The sequence below is a fragment of the Castanea sativa genome, chromosome 4, assembly GCF_040712315.1.
Source record: "Castanea sativa cultivar Marrone di Chiusa Pesio chromosome 4, ASM4071231v1".
Classification (NCBI taxonomy): Eukaryota; Viridiplantae; Streptophyta; class Magnoliopsida; order Fagales; family Fagaceae; genus Castanea; species Castanea sativa.
The window spans coordinates 3508250-3531755 of record NC_134016.1 but is presented as its reverse complement, the minus strand read 5'-3'; the positions used below and the strand labels follow the sequence as shown (position 1 = coordinate 3531755).

At 32.3% G+C, this 23506-nt stretch overlaps 1 protein-coding gene across 4 annotated transcripts; it reads left to right on the top strand.

Annotated features, from left to right (window-relative positions):
* The first annotated feature begins 12053 nt into the window (after positions 1 to 12053).
* LOC142631974 (putative disease resistance protein RGA4) lies at positions 12054 to 23424 on the top strand. 4 transcript variants are annotated; one of them, XM_075806377.1, is made up of 17 exons: positions 12054 to 15700; positions 15827 to 15918; positions 16004 to 16156; positions 16444 to 16619; positions 16704 to 16828; positions 17005 to 17090; positions 19627 to 19888; positions 20022 to 20449; positions 20578 to 20654; positions 20748 to 20814; positions 20930 to 21086; positions 21508 to 21826; positions 22055 to 22140; positions 22704 to 22894; positions 23013 to 23059; positions 23196 to 23223; positions 23332 to 23424. In XM_075806377.1, the coding sequence occupies exons 1-2, from the start codon at positions 12123 to 12125 to the stop codon at positions 15831 to 15833; spliced, it is 3585 nt and encodes a 1194-aa protein (XP_075662492.1). In that variant the 5' UTR covers positions 12054 to 12122; the 3' UTR covers positions 15834 to 15918; positions 16004 to 16156; positions 16444 to 16619; positions 16704 to 16828; positions 17005 to 17090; positions 19627 to 19888; positions 20022 to 20449; positions 20578 to 20654; positions 20748 to 20814; positions 20930 to 21086; positions 21508 to 21826; positions 22055 to 22140; positions 22704 to 22894; positions 23013 to 23059; positions 23196 to 23223; positions 23332 to 23424. The 4 variants fall into 4 exon arrangements, with proteins under 4 accessions (XP_075662492.1, XP_075662493.1, XP_075662491.1 ...); XM_075806378.1 differs by lacking the exons at positions 20578 to 20654; positions 20748 to 20814; positions 20930 to 21086; ... (4 more) ...; positions 23196 to 23223; positions 23332 to 23424 and having other exon boundaries at positions 16444 to 16609; positions 19627 to 20041; XM_075806376.1 differs by lacking the exons at positions 20578 to 20654; positions 20748 to 20814; positions 20930 to 21086; ... (4 more) ...; positions 23196 to 23223; positions 23332 to 23424 and having other exon boundaries at positions 19627 to 20041.
* The last annotated feature ends 82 nt before the right edge of the window (positions 23425 to 23506 follow it).

Here is a 23506-nt window from a genome sequence, read left to right as displayed (position 1 = left end):
GCGTTAAAACTGTGTTAGTTTGGTTGTTCAATTAGACAGATGACAGATTTTTAAGAGGAGAACTTAAAGAACAATATATAAGGAACTGTATCTAAGTTTTGCCCTATGTGAAAACACTCGGTGTCTGTAGTGGTTTTGGTTGTTCACCAACTATTGATTCTGCTGTCAAATTAAATACAAATTAATGAATGCTTATTTGAATCAGCCTTGGACAATCCACATAAATTAAGAAGATAAGTATTGTTGAATGGTGCCAGCTATATATATATATATATATATATATATATATATATATATATATATATATATTTCTCAATAGCATATTATTTTGTTCATGAGTACATGAGTCTAACAAAAATGTGAACGTATGCCTACTGCAATGCCCATATTCGAAAAGGATATCCATCTACATAAAAAGAGACAAACCGATCGACTAACTTAATTAAGTTGTGCAAATTGACATCTCTTGCAACTTGCATTATTAATGGTGGCCATTAAACAAATTAAAAAGCTATATAAGATGTTTGTGTATGACTGTATGAGCAATATTATCTCTTTATTATATTTGTGCATGGGCCATTAAACAAAAAAGTTATATTGATGATGTTGACGCAGAAGGGCACAGGTAGATGGTGGAATGTTATTCTATATATTCCCGTTTCCCTTGGACAAATTACATATAGAAGTTAAGAGATGTTGATGCGCAATTCACATGACAATGGTGGCCAGCTATTTCTATATTATATATTGTTTCATTGACCATATAGTTATTGATGTTAGTCTTTAGCATACTGATACCTCTATAGTTTCCAAATCTTTTGTTTAATCTCCACGAAATTATAAATTAATAAGGCTATTGTGGGATTCTAAATCTAAATATGATAACACAATGTCTCCTCGTTTACCACATTAAACTCCAATATCTCTTTTCACTAAATTTTCCAACTTATTATTCATTAAAAATATTAAAATAACAATTTAAAATTAAAATGCTCCAACAATTGCTTCTTGGAAAGTTTTGATGTTCATAGTATGTCCATGGGATAGATTAGCTTGTACAGTTTATGAATATGTTAGTAATTAATGAAATTTTTGCAAATGGAGCGATTAACTTTCATATATAGACTAAAATGCTACTGCATTTTCTAGCTTTCAGCTTTTTGGATTTTGGCCTTTCGTAGGTTTCATTTAACGCAGAAGTCTTATGTTCCTGTTTTGGTCAAGAGTGAAGAAGTGATTACTATTTTAAAACTGTAAAGAAGATGTATAATTGTATTGGAGTAATGTTACGGCTATAAACTATTTTACAATATTTTTATGGCTAACTTTTTAATAGTTTTCATTAAGGCTTATTATTAACATCACTTTTTTATTTACCAATAACCACTCGCTACATTAATAATTTGTAAAAAAATTTGTATCTCAAACATTACTCATAATATAGTAGTCCTTTTTTTTTTATTTGAGATAATAGATAGACATAATATAGTAGTCCTAAAAAGGCTAAAATCTGTAATTTCATAATAACTCCACTGCAGCTTGTAAATAATTTGATAATGGTTGTACATTCCACGTAATTGCCTTTTATTTTTCCTAAGGAAAAGGGGAGTGGCAATTGGCTTCTTCCTGTGAACTGATTTGTTTAGAGAGAGAGAGAGAGAGAGAGATGAAAGTTAAAACCACTTTCTGGCTTCAATTTTAGGTTTTGATTGGAAAAAAGGATGTGGGGGTGATGATAGAACCCTAGATGTATTTAATAATGCCAAAATACATGCAGCACCAATACTCCAAAATGGAAAATAATCTTCTACTTGGCAATAAACATACCAAAATTCAACTTGAGAAACAACAGTAGAGATACAAACTTTTCAAAGTCTTTGGAGGACACTTAAAAGAGCCAACTATTGGTTGAAAAAACAGTCCATAAGGGGGCAATATAGCCAAATATATACCACTATTGGCCGAAATATTTGGTGATCTATCATTGTTTTGAAATATATATGGATGTACCACTCTTTTGGAACTCGAGTTTGATGTGTAACTCGAGTTTTAGGAACTCAAGTTCTTTAAAAAATAACCTTCAAGTTTGTCGTGTTATTTTTTATGGAACTCGAGTTACACGGTAAACTTGAGTTTCACAAATTTGAGTTTCAAAAAAGTGATAGATTGCTAATTATTTCGCAAACAGTGGTAGATCGCCAAACATTTCCATCAAAGATAGTATTTGGCCATTTTTGCCATCACTGAGGTGCAAGTTCTTTCGATTCTCAGATCTTCCCCAAATAAATCTGTTTATCACTACTACAAGATCCAACATTAGGCTCACTGGGATGAAAAAGACACTCATTGATTGAACCAATGTGACCAGGGATCTTATACAAGATGCGTCTAGAACTAGAAGTTGTATCCCAAATGTAAACCATCCAATCTGAACTCCCGACAGTGACTTTGCTTCCATCAGATGATCAGCTACACTTCAAAATGTTCTTCTCAAAATTGTGTTGGTGGCCCTCTCCGTGAAGGACAGCAAGAATTCACAAATGAGGAGTGTTCTGCCTTCTTCTTGATTTTTTTAAAATGTTTTCTTGATTCAACATCCCATGCCTTCAGATTTTATGTGATGCTTGGGTCTTGTCCATTTAATTTTAGCTTTTCATTGGTTAGTCTTGATAAAATTGGGTTTATGTGCAATAATAGGTGATTCTCGAGCATCCCATGCGACTAGTTTAAATTTTAAAGTATAATTAATACTCCATGAAAGTTCACCTAAGGATTAAGCTAATTTATTCTAATTTTGTATAAGGAGATGAGCTCAAGTTACACATTTTTTTTATTATTAGATTTAAGTAGATCTAACGGTAAAAAATATGAACCCATTAATGTTAATTATCATATCATTTATTATTTATTATTTTTTGAATTTTCATATTTGTTTTTACTCCTAAAAATTTTCACATTATCTCTCTTCTCTCATCCTCCGAGTAATATTACAATCACAAACTATTTTACAATATTTTTACAACCTGCTGATGTGACCAACTTTTTATTGGTTTTCATCTAAGCTCATCATTAATATCATTTTTTCATTTACCAATAATCATTCACCACATCAACAGTTTGTAAAAAAATTTGTAAAATAGTTTGTATCTCTAACATTATTTCTCATCCTCTTAGTCATTATAGTCATCACGAAAAGACGTAATTGAGTTTATATTTTGATTTATAAAGATTTGTGTTGGAGCATTATTGTTTGTTTCAACAATTGCACGAATGATACCATTATACAAAGAATCATTATCTTGGAGTATTATAAAGATTTGTTTCGACAATTGCACCAACAATTTGTTTTATTTGTACAAGTCACAAAATAAATTTAAAGTCCAGGACTTTGAGATCGCAAAAGAAGCCTTTGAATTGGTTTCAAATCTTTGTATAACTTGGAGTAGAGGTGGTGTTTTCCTCTTTGAGGATGCAGTGACGCTGAATTTTTTAATGTAGATTTGAAGTGAACTGGTACTAAAGTTTTTATCTAAGATTCTAAATTCCTTTTTAAAATTATGGAAATTCAAAAAAAATATATGAAAATAGAGACAGATATATGAAAATAAAAAGTTTCAGATATTTTGGTTGAGATGAATGTAAGTACATTATGGGAATAGAGACAAATATGAAAATTCAAAGAATAAGGGATAATAAATGATATGGTAATCAAAATTAATGAGTTCATATTTTTGACCATTAGATCTACTTAAATCTAATGGTGTAGAAAGTATAACTTGAACTCATCTCTTGTATGTGTCAATTGTCATAAGTTAGACTTCAATTCTACCCTAATTTTCTACTGAGTTTCTTTTCAATTTTAAAATGTAAATATATTTAAATGTACTTTGACTCTTTCAAACTAATTTAAAATATTTTTTTGAAAAATCATTGTTAACTCAAATATGAATTTTTATGAAAATTATACTATACTTATGCATTTTCAGTAGATTTTTATAATAAAACTTTTTTAGCTTATTTAAAAAATATAATAAACATTAACAAAACTCATGGTATATATTGCAATAAAAAAGAAAGTTAAAAATTAAATATATTAGTAGTTCAACAAGTCACAATTAAATGATTAAAATGGAATAATTACAAATAAATAATTTGCATACTAATATACCCTTCTAATGTTTTGTTTTTTTAAAAGTTAGCAAAGTTTTTTAAAAACGAATAGAATTAATACGAAATTTAGGAAGAAACTTTTGAAACACACACATATATAATTGTAATTAATTTTAATTGCATCCTGGCATATATAAAGCTAGTTTGATCAACATTTGTGCAAAGCAAACACATGTTTCCAGAAGAAAACACAAAGCAATGGGTTTGGCCTCTCTCTTTTTTTTTCTTTTTTTTTTTTAAATATAGTTAATTGTGGTTTTAAAAATTTTTAGAGTTTTTAAACTACAATTTTAACGAGTATTACCAAACATTTAATTGTGGCTTTCAAAATGCAATTTTAAAAGCATTATTTTTATAAAACGCAATTTTCAAAACAACCTATCCGAACAAACCCATAGAGAGTAATCATGTGATAATGACCGAAAACAAAAACAAGACTGCTTTTTAAACTACACTGAGATGGCTTCTTTCCACTACTCATTCATTGGAAAAGTCTAGTGACACTAATTTTGTCACCGAAATTTTCACATTCATTCTATAATTTTGTGTCGTAGTTGGTCTCAACAGGGACAAAGCCAGGACTTGGAGTTAGGGGGCATCTTTGTTGCTGGTAACTGCAGTGGCTCTGGCCTTCGACTTTGCTGCTTAACCATTGAAATTTTTTTTTTGTGTCTTTGTTGCGTACGTCTACTGCTAGACAAGGACAAAATAATTTTGTTTAAAATTTTTTAAAGGGCCGGGTTGTTTGTTTTGGGTAAAATAGGTAAATTGGGCATAACTCTTTTAACTTTAGTATGGGTAATTTTTGTTATTGAGCTAATTTTTTTGGGCTTGTATATTTTTTTTAGATTTTAGATCTATAAATTTTTTTATGGCCTTTCAAATGAGAAAAATGCTAGGGTTACAAACTTTTTTTACAACTTTTTGATCTGATTAGTAGTTATTAGTGAGTAAAAAAGTAATATAAGTGATGAGCCCAAATACAAACAAATAAGAATTTACTACCTCAAAAATTTGTAAAAATGTTGTAGAAATGTTTGTAACTATAATATTACTCTTAAAAAAATCAATAATATTTTTAAGGGGAACAAAGTATACTTTTATAGAACAAAATTTCTAAAATTAGTACCTATTTATATATTAATATTAAAAAAAAAAAATTGTGGGTGGCTTGCCACCCTAAGTCCATATATGCCTCCATCCCTGGGACTCAGTGAAGTGAGCTAGTCTGAGAAAATTTATGTGAAAACACTCTTCGATGTCTGTAGTAGTTTTTGGTTGTTCACCAACTATTAATTCTGCTGTCAAATTAAATACAAATTAATGAATATTTATTTGAATCAGTCTTGGACGAGTCTTTTGGCTCAATATTGTAAAAATTACAGTTTATTGGATTTATGTGTACTGTGCAAAGTTTTTTAGCAAAATGAGGAGAGATGCAAATTTCGGTATTGGTGTTGCCGAAATACAAGTAAAAGAAGAGAGAGAAATTGACAAATTTTGGTATTTTGGCATAAGTATTGCCGAAATTCAACAAAAAGTGGAGACAAAAACTGACATCAATTTCGTCAATTTGATTGCCGAAATTCAATGGTTATTTTGCTTCTGTTAGTTCTTCATAGTTTATTTTTGTTTAAAAAATAAAGATAAGCAACCCAGGGGGATTGAACCCTTGAACAAGGGATACTCCGCATCAGAAACTGACATCAATTTTGTCAATTTGATTGCCGAAAGTCAATGGTCATTTTGCTTCTGTTAGTTCTTCATAGTTTATTTTTGTTTAAAAAATAAAGATAAGCAACCCAGGGGAATTGAACCCTTGAATAAGGGATACTCTGCATTAGAAGCCGCCAATAGACTACCCTACAACATGGTTATTCTATATGGAAACTAAATTAACTTATTCCAAAACTGATAGATATTTCAAGTTTTCAAAAAAAAAAAAAACACACACACACATTTTATTTATATATTTTCCAAAAATTGATAGTTATGATAACAAGAATGGTAAATTCAAATTATAGGTCATCCACAATGATGCCAAAATTAATTAATATTACCTAAATAAAAATAACAATTTTGTAAAAACTAGTAACCTTAATTAAAAATGACAAAATTTAGTTACAAAATGGGTTGCAGACTAAGACTATAACCCTACTCAATAAATTTTTATTGGAGGTGAATTTTGACATGTGTATTAAAAACATAAAGGACATATAATTCAATGATTAGATTATCAAAATATGTAGTAATATTTATTTTATTAAATAAGGTTACAACCAATTTTGTAACTAAACTTTGTCCAATTAAAAAATTGTCGAAGTTTTTTGAATATTTTACAAACATATTACATGAATTAAAAAAGAAGATGATATTGTTAATATTTTTTCAATTTAAGATAAATTTTGTTATTTATTTTAATAGTATATCATAAGAATATTTTTAGTAATCAAAGTTGGCAATACAAGTCATACTTGCATGATGTGTCTTGAGTTGTATAGCATAATTTTTCCATGAATTTTTTTTTTCTTTTGAAAATTCATATGGCTCGTTATAAATAGATTAAAATAGGTAATATAGTTTAAATTTTTGGAAAATAATATTTTATTTCAAGAGTAAAAATTAAAGAAATACATATTTTTTAATATGTATTAATTTACATCCATTATAATTTAGGATTACTATTGTAGGGACACGATTTGTACCTAAACCCAAAATAGTGAGAAAATAGATCCAAAGTGCCCAATACAATGAATTTGTAGATAGTGGATTTGAAATTTAGGTTCTAATGAGTTTGTATACCAATTATGATGGGTCAAGATCACAATAGAAATAAGTTTATAAAAGGTAAATCGTCTTCAGACTCAATCCGAGGAGGCTAACTCCTCCTTATATATCTTTCTCCTAGATATTTCATAGCATTTTTCTGTTCTATGCTCTTACGATGTATATCCTTACCTACAGGATCTCCTAAAACGTCGCTTCTAAGTGGCAGACCGTATCTTCCGACCTCGGCTTTACTCATCCAAGGAAGTATTCCTCCTCAGACCACTTTCTTGGTCGATCATGATCAGACTATTTCTTAACTTACCAATACGGATTTTTAAAAAGATATTTGTTCGTCCTCAGACTACTTAATGCCCTCGGATTGGGCCTCTAGCCCAATATATACTCCTGGACCTATCACCCCCACATCTATATTTTCCAATCACAAAAAATACCTAGGGGTATGATGAGTGTTATGTGTTTGTGGTTGAAATAATGTTTTTTTTTATCACACCCCTAAGTATTTTTGTGATTGAAAAATGTAATAATTTTAAATTATAATGGATATAAATTATTAATATTTACCAAAAAAAATAGAAAAACTCTGAGCACAAGTACGAGCGCGTGCTCAAAGGCTAGTATTCCATAATTATCACGCACTTCTCAGAGGCTTTCTAGTTTTTTTTTTAAGATATTACTACAATTTGTAATCATAAAATACATATGATGAATATTATGCGTTTGTGGATGAAGTAATTTTTTAATCACATCTCTAGGTAATTTTACAGTGCTATCCTCAAGTTTTGTATGGTTGGAATTATTAATACTTATCACACGCATACTTAGAGACCCTTCTATTTTTTTTTTCCTGAAGGCTAATAATTTACATTCATTATAATTTGGAATTTCTACATTTTCCAATCACAAAAATAACTAGGGTGTGATAAGAATTATGCAAAAAAAATTATTTCACCCATAAACACCTAAATCTCATCACACCCTAAGTATTTTTGTAATTGAAAAATGTAGAAATTACGAATTATGATGAATGTAAATCATTAACCTTCAGGAAAAAAAAAAATCAGTTTCAATTGTTATTTTTTATTTAGTGAATTTTAATTAATTTTGACATCATGGTGGATGAACTATAATTTGAATTTACCATTCTTGTTATCATAACTATCAATTTTTGGAAAGTATATTAAAAAAATGTGTGAGTTTTTTGTGTTTTTGAAAATTTGAAATATCTAACAATTTTAGAATAAGTTAATTTAGTTTCCAAATATATTAAACATGTTCTGCGGTAGCCTACTGGCTGCATCTTATCTGGAATAACCCTTCCTCAATGGCTGCATCTTATCTGGAATAACCCTTCCTCAAGGGTTCAATCCCCCTGGGTTGCAAATCTTTATTTTTTAAACAAAAATAAACTATGAAGAAACCAACCACAAATAGAAAACTAACGAAAAAAAGAACGTAACAGAAGCAAAATGTCAGATTTGTCAGTTTCTCTCTCTCCTTTTTCTTGTATTTCGGCAACATCAATACCAAAATTTGCATTTTTTCTCATTTTCCTAATAAACTTTGCACAATATACATAAATCTAATAAACTCTAATTTTTACAATACTGAGCCAAAAGACTCAGCCTTGGACAATTCACATAAATTAAGAAGATAAGTATTGTTTAATGGTGCCAGCTATATATATATATATATATATATATATATATATATATATATATATATATATATTTCTCAATAGTATATTATTTTGTTCTTGAGAACATTAGTCTATAAAAAATGTGAAACGTATACCTGCTGCAATGCCCATATTCGAAAAGGATATCCATCTACATAAAAAGAGACAAACCGACTAACTTAATAAAGTTGTGCAAATTGACATCTCGTGCTACTTGCATAATGGTGGCCATTAAACAAATTAAAAAGCTATATATAATGTTTGTGTATGACTGTGTCAGTGTGAGCAATAATATTATCTTTTTATATGTATTTGTGCATGGGCCATTAAACAAAAAAGTTACATTGATGTTGACGCAGAAGCGCACAGGTAGATGGTGGTATGCTATTCTATATTATATGTCAGCCGTCTTGATTGAATATTTAGCATTGATTCTGTCACAATGTGAATCCATATATTCCCGTTGCCCTTAGACAAATTACACATAGAAGTTGGAGATGTTGATGCGCGATTCATATGAAAATGGTGGCCAGCTATTTCTGTATTATATATTACTTCATTGACCATATAGTCAGTGGCAGAGCCTGAAAAGTTTTCCAGCCGAGCTAAGCTAAATATAAAAAAAAAAAAAAAAATTGTTTAGGAGTTATCCAAAACTCAAACAACTACACAATGTATAAAACTTGTGTTCAGAACTAATTCAAAAGGATTGAGGACTTAAAGGCCTAAATTCTAACATTTTTGGGTGCTAATAACTACATTTTTCTACAATTTGTGTTTTTTTATTTTTTTTATTTGAATACTATATATATATATATATATATATATAGTTGAAAATTGCAAAAAGCTAGGAGGACATGACTAAGGCCGGAGCCAGGACTTGGAGTTAGAGGGGTGGCTTTGCTGCTAGCTATATGCAACAGCTCCAATCTTTGACTCTACTATTTTATCACTAAGAATTTTTGTTTAAAACCTTTTAAATGGCAAAGTTGTTTATTTTGGGTAAAATAGATTGATTGAGCTTAATTTTTTTTAACTTTATTATTGGTAATTTTTGTTGTTGGGCTAATTTTTCTGGACTTGTATATTTTTTTTTTCAATTTAATCCAATCATTTTTATGGCCTTTAAAAGGTGGAAAATGCTAAAATTACAAATTTTTTTACAAATTGCTAATATAGTGAGGGATTATTGATAAGTAAAAAAGCGATGCAAGTGTGCGAACCAATAAAAATTTGCTACCTCAATAGTTTGTAAAAATATTGTAAAAAATTGTATAACTATAACATTACTCTTAAAAGAATTGGTAGCATTATTAAAAGTGGACAAAATGTAATTTTATTGAACAAAATTGTTAAAATTAGTACCTATTAATATACTAATATTTTTTTAAAAAAAAATTTAGTCAATATATAAATCCGTCCCTGGCCATGCCCCCCGCCCCCCTAGCTTCGCCTATGCATATAGTTATTGATGTTAGTCTTTAGCATACTAATACCTCTATAGTTTCCAAATCTTTTGTTTAATCTCCACGATATTATAAATTAATAAGGCTATCGTGGAATTTTAAATATGATAACAGACTGACTCCTTATTTACCACATTAAACTCCCATATCTTTTTTTACTAAATTTTCCAATTTATTATTCATTAAAATATTAAAATAACAATTTAAAATTAAAATGTTGGAATTGCTTCTTGAAAAGTTTTGATGTTCATAGTATATCAAGTGCGGCCCAACAAGTTTGGAGGTCTAAGGCGATGTAGTTAAATGGGGCATTTATGTTATCACTTAAATAATATTTAACTCCCTATCAAAAATATATATATTTAACTAATATTTAATATCATAATTTTTATAAAAAAATTCTGTTATTTTTATTTTATAATATGTTTTTTATTTTTGGAAAAAATGCTAAGAACAAAACAAATTTTACTAAAAAAACTTACAAATGATGTAGAAATTAATGTGATTAGTGACACTTAAAGAAGATAACAAACAAGTATTTAAATGAATGATATTAGGAATATTATAAATTTTACAACATGAGACTTGCAAAGATATATCACCAATCGCAAAAAGTAATTCAAAAATACATTTAATAGGTTATTGACATTCACATATCATATTAATTGTCATAAAAATTTGTAAAGTTTTCAAGTAAAATTAATAATATAAAATTAACAACAATTGTCACAACCATTAACATCACTTTTTTATTTACCAACAACCACTCACCACATTAACAATTTGTAAAAAAGTTTGTATTTTTAGCATTACTCATAATATAGTAGTCCTAGAGAAGCTACAATATGTAATTTCATAATAACTCCACTACAACTTGTAAATAATTTGATAATGGTAGTACATTCCACGTAATTCACTTCCCCCCCCCCCCCCCGGGGCAGGAAAAGGGGAGTGGCAACTGGCTTTCTTCCTGTGAACTGATTTGTTAGAGAGAGAGAGAGAGAGAGAGAGAGAGTTGAAAGTGCAACATTTAAAGACAATGGAGATAATATAGCAACACAACATAATTACTCCCATAAAAAATAAAAAATAAAACAACATAATTAGAACTAAATAGCTCTCTTAACTTAGAGCACTGCAGTGGACTAAGACATAAATCTCAAATTGGGATTAAAAAAAAATAGTCCATTAATAAATTTCCTAAGAACATTAATTAATTATATATATATATATATATAACCAGCTTAGAGATTCTTTTTGAGTCTACCTAAATATAATCAAATATCTATATTTATCACAAATCTTAACAGTAATAACTATTACATATTTGCTGTTGCACACATTGCATACTCACTTTTTTAAAAGTGTCCTTAAAATATGATCTCAGATAATTTCACAATTTTATCTAAAATTTCTTGATTTCACATTTTAAACTGAATTTGTGTTTTCAAAACATACATACATACATACATATATATATATATATTTCTTTAGAAAAAATTTTAATACATAATTTTAAAAAAGTCCGGTTAATGTATACCCTTAAGGTATACATTAACAAATCTGTTTTTGAAAATTTTTTATCAATAATTGAAAAAGTTGCCAAAATTTTTTCAATTTTTAATAAAAAATTTTTAAAAAATAATATACTATTGCGTGCCTTTAAACATGCATAAGTATAATCCATTAAAAAAAAAAATGTATGAGTGCATATTAAGATTTAACCAAATCTTTAAAGATGATGTACAAGCCCCAGCACATGGTTATGTCCCATCCCATAAAGATCCTTTTAGAAAAAAGACACGGACTTGAAAGACGTGTGAAAAAAAAAAGTTCCCCACTAAAAAAATAAGAAAGAAAAAAGTTGCCTGCTAAAAATAATAGTAGTTGCTTTTCATCTTTTTGGATAAATATAAATACTCCGTAAATAGTTACTGCTATTCTTTATCGTCACAATTCTTCTCTACTTCCCAAATACTTCCAGCATATTTGTGACTTATTACCTGAGTACCAAAGAAAACATGGCTGAGGCTGTCGTTACTGAATTTGCTAAGGGAATACTAGGAAATCTGATAACACTGGTTACTGACCAGATTGGCCTTGCTTGGGGCTTCGAGGATGAGCTGACACGGCTTCGTGACTCAGTAGGGATGGTTCAAGCTGTGCTAGCTGATGCAGAGAAAAGGCAAGTGGAAGAAGAGAGCGTGAGGCTTTGGCTGCAGAGGCTTAAAGATGTTGCTTATGATGCTGATGACGTGCTAGATGAGCTTGCTTACGAGCTTCTTTGGCGAAAGGTAGAGATCCGAAACCAAATGAAGAGAAAGGTATGCTTCTTCTTTTCATTTTCAGATCCCATTGCATTCCGTTTCAAGACGGCCAACAAAGTTAAGACTATTGCTGATTCACTAAAAAGGATTAATGGTGAAGCAATTGAATTTGGACTTCGTAGAGCCGAATCAATAAATGCTAATCTTGATACTATACCAAACCGAGAGACAAACAGCTTTATTGATAATTCAGAAGTTGTAGGAAGGGAAGACCGTGTTTTAGAAATTGTGAAGTTAGTGACAAATACAACTAGTGAAAAACTCTCAGTCATTCCCATATTTGGAATGGCAGGTTTGGGAAAAACAACTTTAGCAAAACTGGTCTACAATCATGAGCTAGTAAAGAGTCATTTCAATAAGAAAATATGGGTATGTGTCTCTGATGATTTTGATGAAAAAAAAATTTTAAGAGGCATTCTAGAATCACTTACAGGTAACTCAAGTCTATTAGAGACAAACAATGCAATACTTGAAAAACTTAAAAAAGAGTTGGAGGAAGGAAGATATCTTCTAGTCCTTGATGATGTATGGAATGACGAGTCACTTAAATGGGATACTTTAATAAGTTGTTTGTTGGGAATTACTTCAAATATTGGAAACAACGTTATTGTAACGACTCGTAAAGACAATGTGGCAAATATCACGGGGACACTTCCCCAATGTCACTTGGAAAAACTTTCAGATAATGAATGTTGGTCCATAATAAAGAAAAAAGTATCTCCTAATGAAAGAGTTCCACTAACTCTAGATTTGGAGGCTATTGGAAGGGATATTGCCAAAAAATGTGGAGGGGTTCCATTAGCTGCAAAAGTCTTAGGAGGGATAATGTGTTGCAAAAAAGAGAAAAGTGAATGGTTAGCCATTCGAGATAATGAAATTTGGAATTCCGAACATGGTAGCAATGAAATGCTACAAATATTAAAATTGAGCTTCAATCATCTTCCATCACCATCTCTTAAACAATGTTTTGCATATTGTTCAATTTTTCCTAAAGATCATGAGATTAAAAAGGAAGAATTAATTCAGCTTTGGATGGCCGAAGGGTTCCTTCAACCATCTCAAGGAAGTAGTTTGGTGATGGAGGATATTGGTAACATGCATTTTGATATTTTGTTAGCAAACTCCTTATTCCAGGATGCGGAAAAAGATGTGTATGATAGTATTATAAGTTGTAAGATGCATGATTTGGTACATGATCTTGCTCTCTCAATTTCAAAATTCGAAACTTTGATTTTGAAGGAGGATTCACGAGATGAAATCAATCATGTACGACGTTTATCAATCCAATATGATAATGAAACAGTATCAAAAATTCCACTTTCAAATGATTGTGTTCGGAGATTGCGCACACTTGTTTCAAAAAATGCTATGTGTGGAAATATATTATCAGATTTTAAATGTTTGCGTGTTCTAAAATTACATGGGTATAGCATAACAATGTTATCAGCTTCAATTGGTTGCTTGGTACACTTGAGGCTTCTCCACATCTCAGCGACTTCAATCACAGCATTACCAAAATCCATCACCAAGCTCTACAATTTGCAAACTTTAAGACTTGAAGATTGCTATGTTCTCAGAGAGCTTCCAAAAGATTTAAAAAATTTGGTTAACTTGAGGCATATGCATGTCAATTGTTATAATGATTACCGACCACTAAAAGATATGGGGAATTTGAAATGTCTACGAACATTGTCATTTTTCATTGTGGGTCAAGATGCAGGTGAGCAGATCAAGGAATTGGGATGCTTGAATCAACTTAGTGGAGAATTAGACATTAGGCATCTAGAGAATGTGAGAGATCAAGAAGAAGCTAGAAGTGCAAATTTAGCAATAAAGGCGAAAATGAACCAGGTAAGATTTTACTGGAGTCTTTATCTATATAGAACGGTCAACCATTGTAATGACGAAGAAGTGTTGGAAGGCCTCTGTCCTCATCAAAATTTGAAATCCTTAAAAATTGATGGTTTTAGTGGAAAGAAATTCCCCTCATGGATGTCGTCGCATTTTGACTATTTGATCCAGATAAATTTAGAACACTGCAAAAATTGTGAACAAGTTCCCACCCTCGGCCATCTACCTTGCCTTAAGGCTCTTGAAATAACGGGAATGGATGACGTGAGATGGATTGGAGTTGAGTTTTACGGCATGCGCAGTAATGTATTGTTTCCGGCATTAAGAACGCTCACTTTTCGGGGTATGAAGAAACTAGTGGAGTGGAAGGATGCACTGGAGGTGACATCAGCACGTGTAGTGTTTCCTTGCCTTGAGGAGTTGACCATTGAAGATTGTGAACAACTGAAGGGTGCCCCATGTCATTTTCCATTTCTACAGAAATTAAATATTAAAGACGTCAACAACACCGCTTTGGAAAGCATTAGCAGCAATCTTACCACGCTCAAGTCCGCCGATATTTATAGAGTGTCAGGACATACTTTTGCGCCAGGGCAACTTTTCTGTACCTCTATCCAATCACTCTGGATATCTCATTGTGGGGAACTGAGTTATATATGGGACACCTCGCAACCCCTCATTTCCGTCGAGGAGCTGACAATACGTAATTGTCCTAAGCTGAGGTGTTTTCCACGTATACAAGGTCTACGTTGCTTGCATATAGACGAGTGTGGTTTTGAAGTTCTAACTAAGCTACAATTATGTACGTCTCTCTCAGAATTGTATATAGGTTTTTGTCCTGATCTGAAATCACTTCCAGATCTACAAGAATTCCATTCTCTTGCCCAATTAGAGATCTGCCGGTGTCAAAATCTCAAATCAATTCCAGATCTAGGAGAGTTGTGCTTTCTTACCCATTTAGCAATTCAAAATTGCAGCAACATCACGCGTCTGCCTGAGGGGTCATTAAAATGCTTGAAGAGTTTGGTGATTGGTGGGTATTGTAAGGAGCTGGATGTTTTTCCCAGTCTCAATAATTTCATCCAACACTCTCATACGACGCTCCAATATCTACACTTGATAGGGTGGGCTAAACTCAACTCTCTCCCGGGAGAAATTCAACAGTTCACTGCCCTTGAAACTCTGCTTATCGAAGGTTTTGTTGGAATAGAAACTTTACCTGAGTGGTTGGGCAACCTTTCTTCCCTTAAAAAACTCGAAATTTGGAGGTGCAGTAACCTGATGTATCTGCCCACAACCACAACACGCCTCATCAAATTAGAAGAACTACGTATTTGGTGGTGCTCCAAGTTAAAGGAAAGATGTGTAGAGGGGAGCGGGGCTGAGTGGTTGAAGATTGCCCACATTCCAAAGATATACATGTAAGTTTTCTGATACCTCAAATCCTCTTCTCATATACTCTCCTTTGAACGAACAAATTATATATATTATTATTCATAGTCAACCAACCCTAATTTCTTTATTCCTCTTTTCACTTTCCCAAATAGACCATGATCAAGAGATTAAAGTTTTCAGCATCCTCAATCACAGAAAAAATGGCCCAACATTGCCCGTATTCCAATTATACAGAACTAATGGGGTAATTCCATCTAAACCTTATCTCCTCTTCTTTTCTAGTAAACATTTTTTTTTAACGAACCAAATATAAATTTATGTGCTTGTAGGTTATTTCATGGTTTTAATCAACTGGGGAGAGAACTGAAATGCGTTAATGTGAAAAACAAGTTCAGGTAAAGTGGTCGCCGTTAACAGATTGGTTGTAGGTTCGAATCCTACTTGGGGAGATTTGATTCATCTGCTTTGACCGTTATTGATAGGTAACCTGTTCCTGTGTCTTTGTTTCTATTGCATTCTATACATGATATCTAATCTTTAAAATCAAGATTTATAACATCTGCGACGGTTAAAAAAATTTGTGGGTGAAAAAGAAAGCTAAAGACAACATCTTTCTAGCTAAACCTTGTGAAAGCAGCAAGCGTAGTGTGTGTCTATATATATATATATATCCATTGGTGGTACTCTGCATTCTCTATTCTTCTTGCAGAGACCTAATAATATTCAAATTGATTAAAACTTTGACACCTAATAATATTCTTTGGTCAAGGTATCATATTCGGACGATCTTAACGCTTTGCTGGACTTGTGGGGCAACTCTTCCTTTCATGAAGAGCTGAATTTTAGGGAACAAGATGGCTGATTTCTGGAGCAAATTATGGAAGAAGTGCAATCCATGCCAATAGAGATGCTCTCTGTTGTTAGCTAAGTGGAAGGTCTGCCAAAGTGGGTGGAAATTTATTAGAATTTACTACCATCTAATGCTCACTTTACAAGAAAAGCTGAATATTTCGTACTGTTTGCTGCCAGAGTGGTTAAATAGCTGGAAATGCCAGGGTGTTAATTTGGTTCCTATCTTGTTGAAGTTAATTAAAATTTGTGAGTTTCCTCCAATCTCATATTCTTCTCTTATGAGGTGTCCGTATTAACTAAAGGTAACCTTCAGATTTCTCTATTTTGTGTGCTTACTAGATTTCTTGAATTTATAAAAACTGTGATTCAAATGAAGTAGAACAAGATGGCTTTGTTTGTGAAGATAATTGAACTTAATAAGTCGGGCACCGTACTTTATCTTCTAATAGCCCACCTTAAATTCATTCTTCTTTGTTAGGTTCAATTTTTGTGGCAAATTGATGGCAGTTAGAGCTTGAGGACGCTGCACATGTTATGATTGTCATTGAAGTTGGATTCTTGAAGGTTTTATTAATCTATCTTTTTCTATGCTGCTCATTTTTATTTTTTCTTATGCCTCTTCTATGTATTGGAATGAACATCCTGGAAAATTTTCTCTTTTACAAGTTTAAGACTATAGATCAGCTTAATGATAGATATTTGGCAAACTGTGATGAATGTTTTATATCTACTTTTGGTTTATGTGCAGCTGTTTTGTTGTTTTCATAAGATGGTGAATCCACCTCACTGTTGTAATATAATGCCTAGTCTGTTAGGACCATAGGATTTCTGTTGGACAAGGCTAAATGCTTAGGCCTTGTTTGGATTTTGCAAAAGTCAGTTAACAAAACTGAGTTTTGTTAACTCATATCCCAAAATCCATGGGCCCCACATGTATAATGTTTGTTTGGCTGATTTTTGGGTGTGTTAACTCAGTTAACAAAACTGAATTTGGGTTGGTCCAAGTTAACGGAAAGATGTGCAAAGGGAAGCGGGGCTGAGTGGTTGAAGATTGCCCACATTCCAAAGATAAGAATGTAAATTTTCTGATACCTCAAATCCTTCTCATATACTCTCCTTTGAATGAACAAATTATATATATTACTATTCATATATATAAATTTTCTTTATTCCTCTTTTCACTTTTCCAAATAAACGATAATCAAGATATTAGAGAAGCCGCTGAATTTGGTAAACTGTGATGAATGTTTTAATCTACTTTTGGTTTACGTGCAGCTGTTTTGTTGTTTTCATAAGATGGTGAATCCGCCTCACTGTTGTAATATAATGCCTTGTCTTTTAGGACCATAGGATTTCTGTTGGACAAGGCTAAATGCTTAGGGATTTACGCTTACCTCAAGTCTCTGCCTCATCTAATTGTGGGGAACTGAGTTATATATGGGACACCTCGCAACCCCTCATTTCCCTCGAGGAGCTGACAATACATGACTGTCCTAAGCTGAAGTGTTTTCCACTTATACAAGGTCTACGCTGCTTGAGTATATCAAGGTGTGGTATTGAAGTTCTAACTACTGAGCTACAATTATATACGTCTCTCTCAGAATTGTATATAGGTGGTTGTCCTGATCTGAAATCACTTCCAGATCTACAAGAATTCCATTCTCTTGCACAATTAGCGATCTTCGGGTGTCATAATCTCAAATCAATTCCAGATCTAGGAGAGTTGTGCTTTCTTACCCGTTTAGCAATTCAAAATTGCAGCAACATCACACGTCTGCCAGAGGGGTCATTAAAATGCTTGAAGAGTTTGGAGATTGGTGGGTATTGTGAGGAGCTGGATGTTTTTCCCAGTCTCAATTTCATCCAACACTCTCATACGATGCTCGAAGATCTAGAATTGAAAGGGTGGGCTAAACTCAACTCTCTCCCGAGTGAAATTCAGCCTTTCACTGCTCTTGAAACTCTGCTTATCAGTTGTTTTGATGGAATAGAAACTTTACCTGAGTGGTTGAGCAACCTTTCTTCCCTTAAAAAACTCAAAATTTGGTTGTGCAGTAACCTGATGTATCTGCCCACAACCACAACACGCCTCATCAAATTAGAAGAACTAGATATTTGGGATTGCTCCAAGTTAAAGGAAAGATGTGCAATGGGAAGCGGGGCTGAGTGGTTGAAGATTGCCCACATTCCAAAGATAATCATGTAAGTTTTCTGATACCTCAAATCTTCTTCTCATATACTCTCCTTTGAATGAGCAAATTATACATTTTAAATCCTCTATTCACTTTCCCAAATAGACGATGAAGAGATTAGAGAAGCGACTGAATTTTCAGCATCTTCAGTCACAGAAAAATGGCCCAACATTGCCTGTATTCCAATTATACAGAAATAATGTGGTAATTCCATCTAAACCCGATCTCTTTCTCTTCTTTTCTATTAAACATAACCTTATATAAATATAGGTTATTCCGTGGTACTTCAATTTCTTTTTTTCCATTTTCTTTTTTCTTTTCCACATAACAGAATGCTGTAGAGTTGTAGTTCACATAACATTCACGATCTTAGCATTGTATCATGCTATTATCAGGTCCAATGGGAGCATTACTTTGTGCCATCATCATGCTCCTAATCTATCGTTGTTCCAAAGTAGCTCAATGGTACGGTGGTTGCCGTTAACTAATTGGTTGTAGGTTTGAATCCTACTTGGGTAGATTTGATTCATTTGCTTTAACCGTTATTGATAGGTAACCTGTTCCTATGTCTTTGTTTCTATTTCATTCTATACCAGCAACACTCATAATATCTAATCTTTAAAATCAAGATTTATAACATCTGCCACGGTTTAAAAAATTTGTGAGAGAAAAAGAAAGCTAAAGAAAATGGGTGATTTTTTTGGTGGAAATTATGTCATATTGAATAATAGACATTTATATACTAAATGCAAACAGGGATAACAAAAACATCATCTTTCTAGCTAAACCTTGTGAAGCAGTAAGCGTTGGAGATATATATATATATATATATATATATATCCATGGGTGGTACTCTGCATTTTCTATTCTTCTTGCAGTGACCTGAGCTATAATTTTCAATTTCTTAGTTGAAGGTATCATATTTTGATGATCTTAAAGCTTTGCTGGACTGGTGGGACAACTTTTCCTTTCCTGAAGAGCTACTTTCTGGAGCAAATTATGGAAGAAGTGCAATCCATGCCAATAGAGATGCTCACTTTACAAAAAATAACTGAATATTTTGTACTGTTTGCTGCCAGAGTGGTTAAATGATGGACATAGACGATCCAGGAATTTTGTAATGCCAGGGTTTTGATTTGATTCCTATCTTGTTGAAGTTCATTAAAATTTGTGAGTTTCCTCCAATCTCATGTTCTTCTCTTCTGATGTATTCCTCTTAACTAAACATAACCTTCAGATTTCTCTATTTTGTGTGCTTACTAGATTTCTTGAATTTATAAAAACTGTGATTACAATGCAATAGAACAAAAGGACTGTGTTCGTGAAGATTATTGAACTTAATAAGTCAGGCACCATCCTTTATCTTCTAATATTTCATTCTTCCCGGTCTCAATAATTTCATCCAACACTCTCATACGACGCTCCAATATCTAGAATTGAAAAGGTGGGCTAAACTCAACTCTCTCCCGGGCGAAATTCAACAGTTCACTGCCCTTGAAACTCTGGTTATGATGGAATAGAAACTTTACCTGAGTGGTTGGGCAACCTTTCTTCCCTTAAAAAGCTCTATATTTGGAAGTGCAATAGCCTGATGTATCTGCCCACAACCACAACACGCCTCATCAAATTAGAAGAACTACATATTTGGGGTTGCTCCAAGTTAAAGGAAAGATGTGTAGAGGGGAGCGGGGCTGAGTGGTTGAAGATTGCCCACATTCCAAAGATAGACATGTAAGTTTTCTGATACCTCAAATCCTCTTCTCATATACTCTCCTTTGAACGAACAAATTATATATATTCATGGTCAATCCTAATTTCTTTATTCCTCTTTTCACTTTCCCAAATAAACAATAATCAAGGGATGATAACAGATGAAGACGGTGAATTTTCAGCATCCCCAATCACAGAAACCCAACCTTGCCCGTATTCCAATGAAGTAATTCCATCTAAACCTGATCTCTTTCTCTTCTGTTCTAGTAAACCGTTTTTATTTTTTTAAGGAACCAAATATAAAATGATGTGCTTGTAGGTTATTCCATGGTTGTTATGCAAATGGGGAAAGAACTGAAATGCATTAATGTGCAAAACAAGGTCAGGTTCTTTAATTTCTTTTTTTTCCATTTTTTTTTTCTTTTCCAACATAACATAATGCTGTAGAGTTGTAGTTCACATAACATTCACAGTCTTAGCATTGTATTATGCTCTTATCAGGTCCAATGGGAGCATTACTTTGTACCATCATCACGCTTTGAATCTATCGTTGTTCCACAGTAGCTCAATGGTAAAGTGGTCGCCGTTAACTGATTGGTTGTAGGTTTGAATCCTACTTGGGGAGATTTGATTCATTCGCTTTGACTGTTAATGATAGGTAACCTGTTCCTATGTCTTTATTTCTATTGCATTCTATACCAGCAACACTCATAATATCTAATCTTTAAAATCCAAATTTATAACATCTGCCGCAGATAAAAAAGTTTGAGAGAGAAAAAGGGATAACAAAGGCATTTATATGCATGGGTGATCCTTTAGTGAAAATTATGTCGTATTGAATAATAGACATTTATATACTAAACACAAACAGGGATAACAAAGACAACATCTTTCTAGCTAAACCTTGTGAAAGCAGTATGTGTAGGATATATATATATATATATATATATATATATATATATATATATATATATATATCCATGGGTGGTACTCTGCATTTTCTATTCTTCTTGCAGTGACCTGAGCTATAGTTTTCAAATTGGTCAGACTTTGACACCTAATAACATTCTGAGTTGAAGGTTTCATATTTTGATGATCTTAAAGCTTTGCTGGAGTGGTGGGGCAACTTTTCCTTTGCTGAAGAGCTGAATTTTAGGGAACAAGATTGCTAATTTCTAGAGCAAATTATGGAAGAAGTGCAATCCATGCCAATAGAGATACTCCTTGTTGTTGGCTAAGTGGAAGGTCTGCCAAAGTGGTTGAAAATTTATTAGAATTTACTACCATCTGATGCTCGCATTACAAAAAAAGCTGAATATTACGTACTGTTTGCTGCCAGAGTGGTTAAATAGCAGACATAGACAATCCAAGATTTTTGTAATGCCAGGGTGTTAATTTGTGAGTTTTCTCCAATCTCATGTTCTTCTCTTCTGATGCATCCCTCTTAACTAAACATAACCTTTAGATTTCTCTATTTCGTGTGCTTACTAGATTTCTTGAATTTTAAAAACTGTGATTAAAATACAATAGAACAAAATGACTGTTGTGAAGATAATTGAACTTAATAAGTCAGGTACCATCCTTTATCTTCTAATATTCCACCTTAAATTCATTCTTCTTTGTTAGGTTCAAATTTTGAGGCAAATTGATGTCAGTCAGAGGTTGAGGACACTGCACATATCATGATTGTCATTGAAGTTAGATTCTTGAAGGTTTCATTAGTCTATCTTTTTCTATGCTCCTCTTTTTTTTTTTTTCTTATGCATTTTCTATGTATTGGAATGAAATTATGCACCTTGGGTATTTTCTCTTTCACATTTTAAGACTGTAGATGAGCTCAATGATAGATAGTGGGTAAACTGTAATGAATGTTTAATATCTACTTTTTGTTTTATGTGCAGTTGTATTGTTGCTTTCATTAGACAGTGAATCCCCAGCATCACTATTGTAGTGTAATGCCTAGTATGTTAGGACTAAAGGTCAATTTTTGTTGGACAAGGCTAAATGCGTATGGATTTTATACTTACCTCAAGCCTCTGCCTCATCAACTTCAACACACAGCGCCATAATATTTGAAAGTTAAAACCACAAAATTAGAAAGAATGGATTTTTTTTTCTTCTATAGTTGTGGAACATTTTATTTATACATCATCTCTATTAACAGTTGCAAGAAGCCAGAACATATACTAGCACTGGATGTGGTGCAGTGCATTGTTAAATTACGGATGCCAGTTATATTTCAATGTTCCAATAAAAGGTCACATTTGATCTACAGGCACTCAACCTGTTTCGTTCCCTTCAAAGTTCAACCAGCTGACAAAGGGTTTGAGCAAAACGCTGTGAAATTTTTGACTTATCTGTAAATGACCTGTCTAACGTCCCCAAGAAAGAAGAGCAACATGAGATTCAAATCAAAAGAGAGCCTCTTCTCATTTTATATCTGATATCAAATTCACACAATTTTTTGTAAGTCATATTAATTTTTCTAGGTTTCTTCTCCTTCTTCTTCTTTTTAACCTGCATGAAATTTCTGGTTGCTGGCCAATTGGAATAATATTGTGTCTATATCTGCATTGTTTACAAGTTTACTCTACATGGTAGCACTACCTTTATCAACCAACAAAATATCAGGTGAGTCTTAGTTTTCCAGCTTTTACATCACGGTTTCTGCTATCTCTTATGTACTTAGCAATGGATCTTTTTGACAAAATATTTGATCTTTTTTTTTTTTGGTTATGGTTAGCTAACCTAGAAACCTTTGTTTCAGCAACATCTGAACTTTACTGCACTCTAAGGTATCTGGTGAAAAGCCATCTTACATGTTGATTAATTGCCAAAATAATTTCTTCTTCATATCTTTCTAGCTTCAATTAATGTCAGTTTTGTTCTTCTCTTCTTATAAGCTATTCCTTAACAAAAAGCCCATTTGGTTTGGATGCTACAACTCATGCACATGTTGGAAGAACGGTTCTTTATAATAAGCAGATAAGGAAATGAACATATATAACTTTTATTGGCTATTATTCAAATTACCCTTTGGTTTAGAATTTCATTTTGTTTCTCATAGAAATGATTTGA

Bases quoted from the DNA above. Each gene is read 5' to 3' on its own strand.
- LOC142631974 (XM_075806377.1), top strand. From the start codon at position 12,123: ATGGCTGAGGCTGTCGTTACTGAATTTGCTAAGGGAATACTAGGAAAT.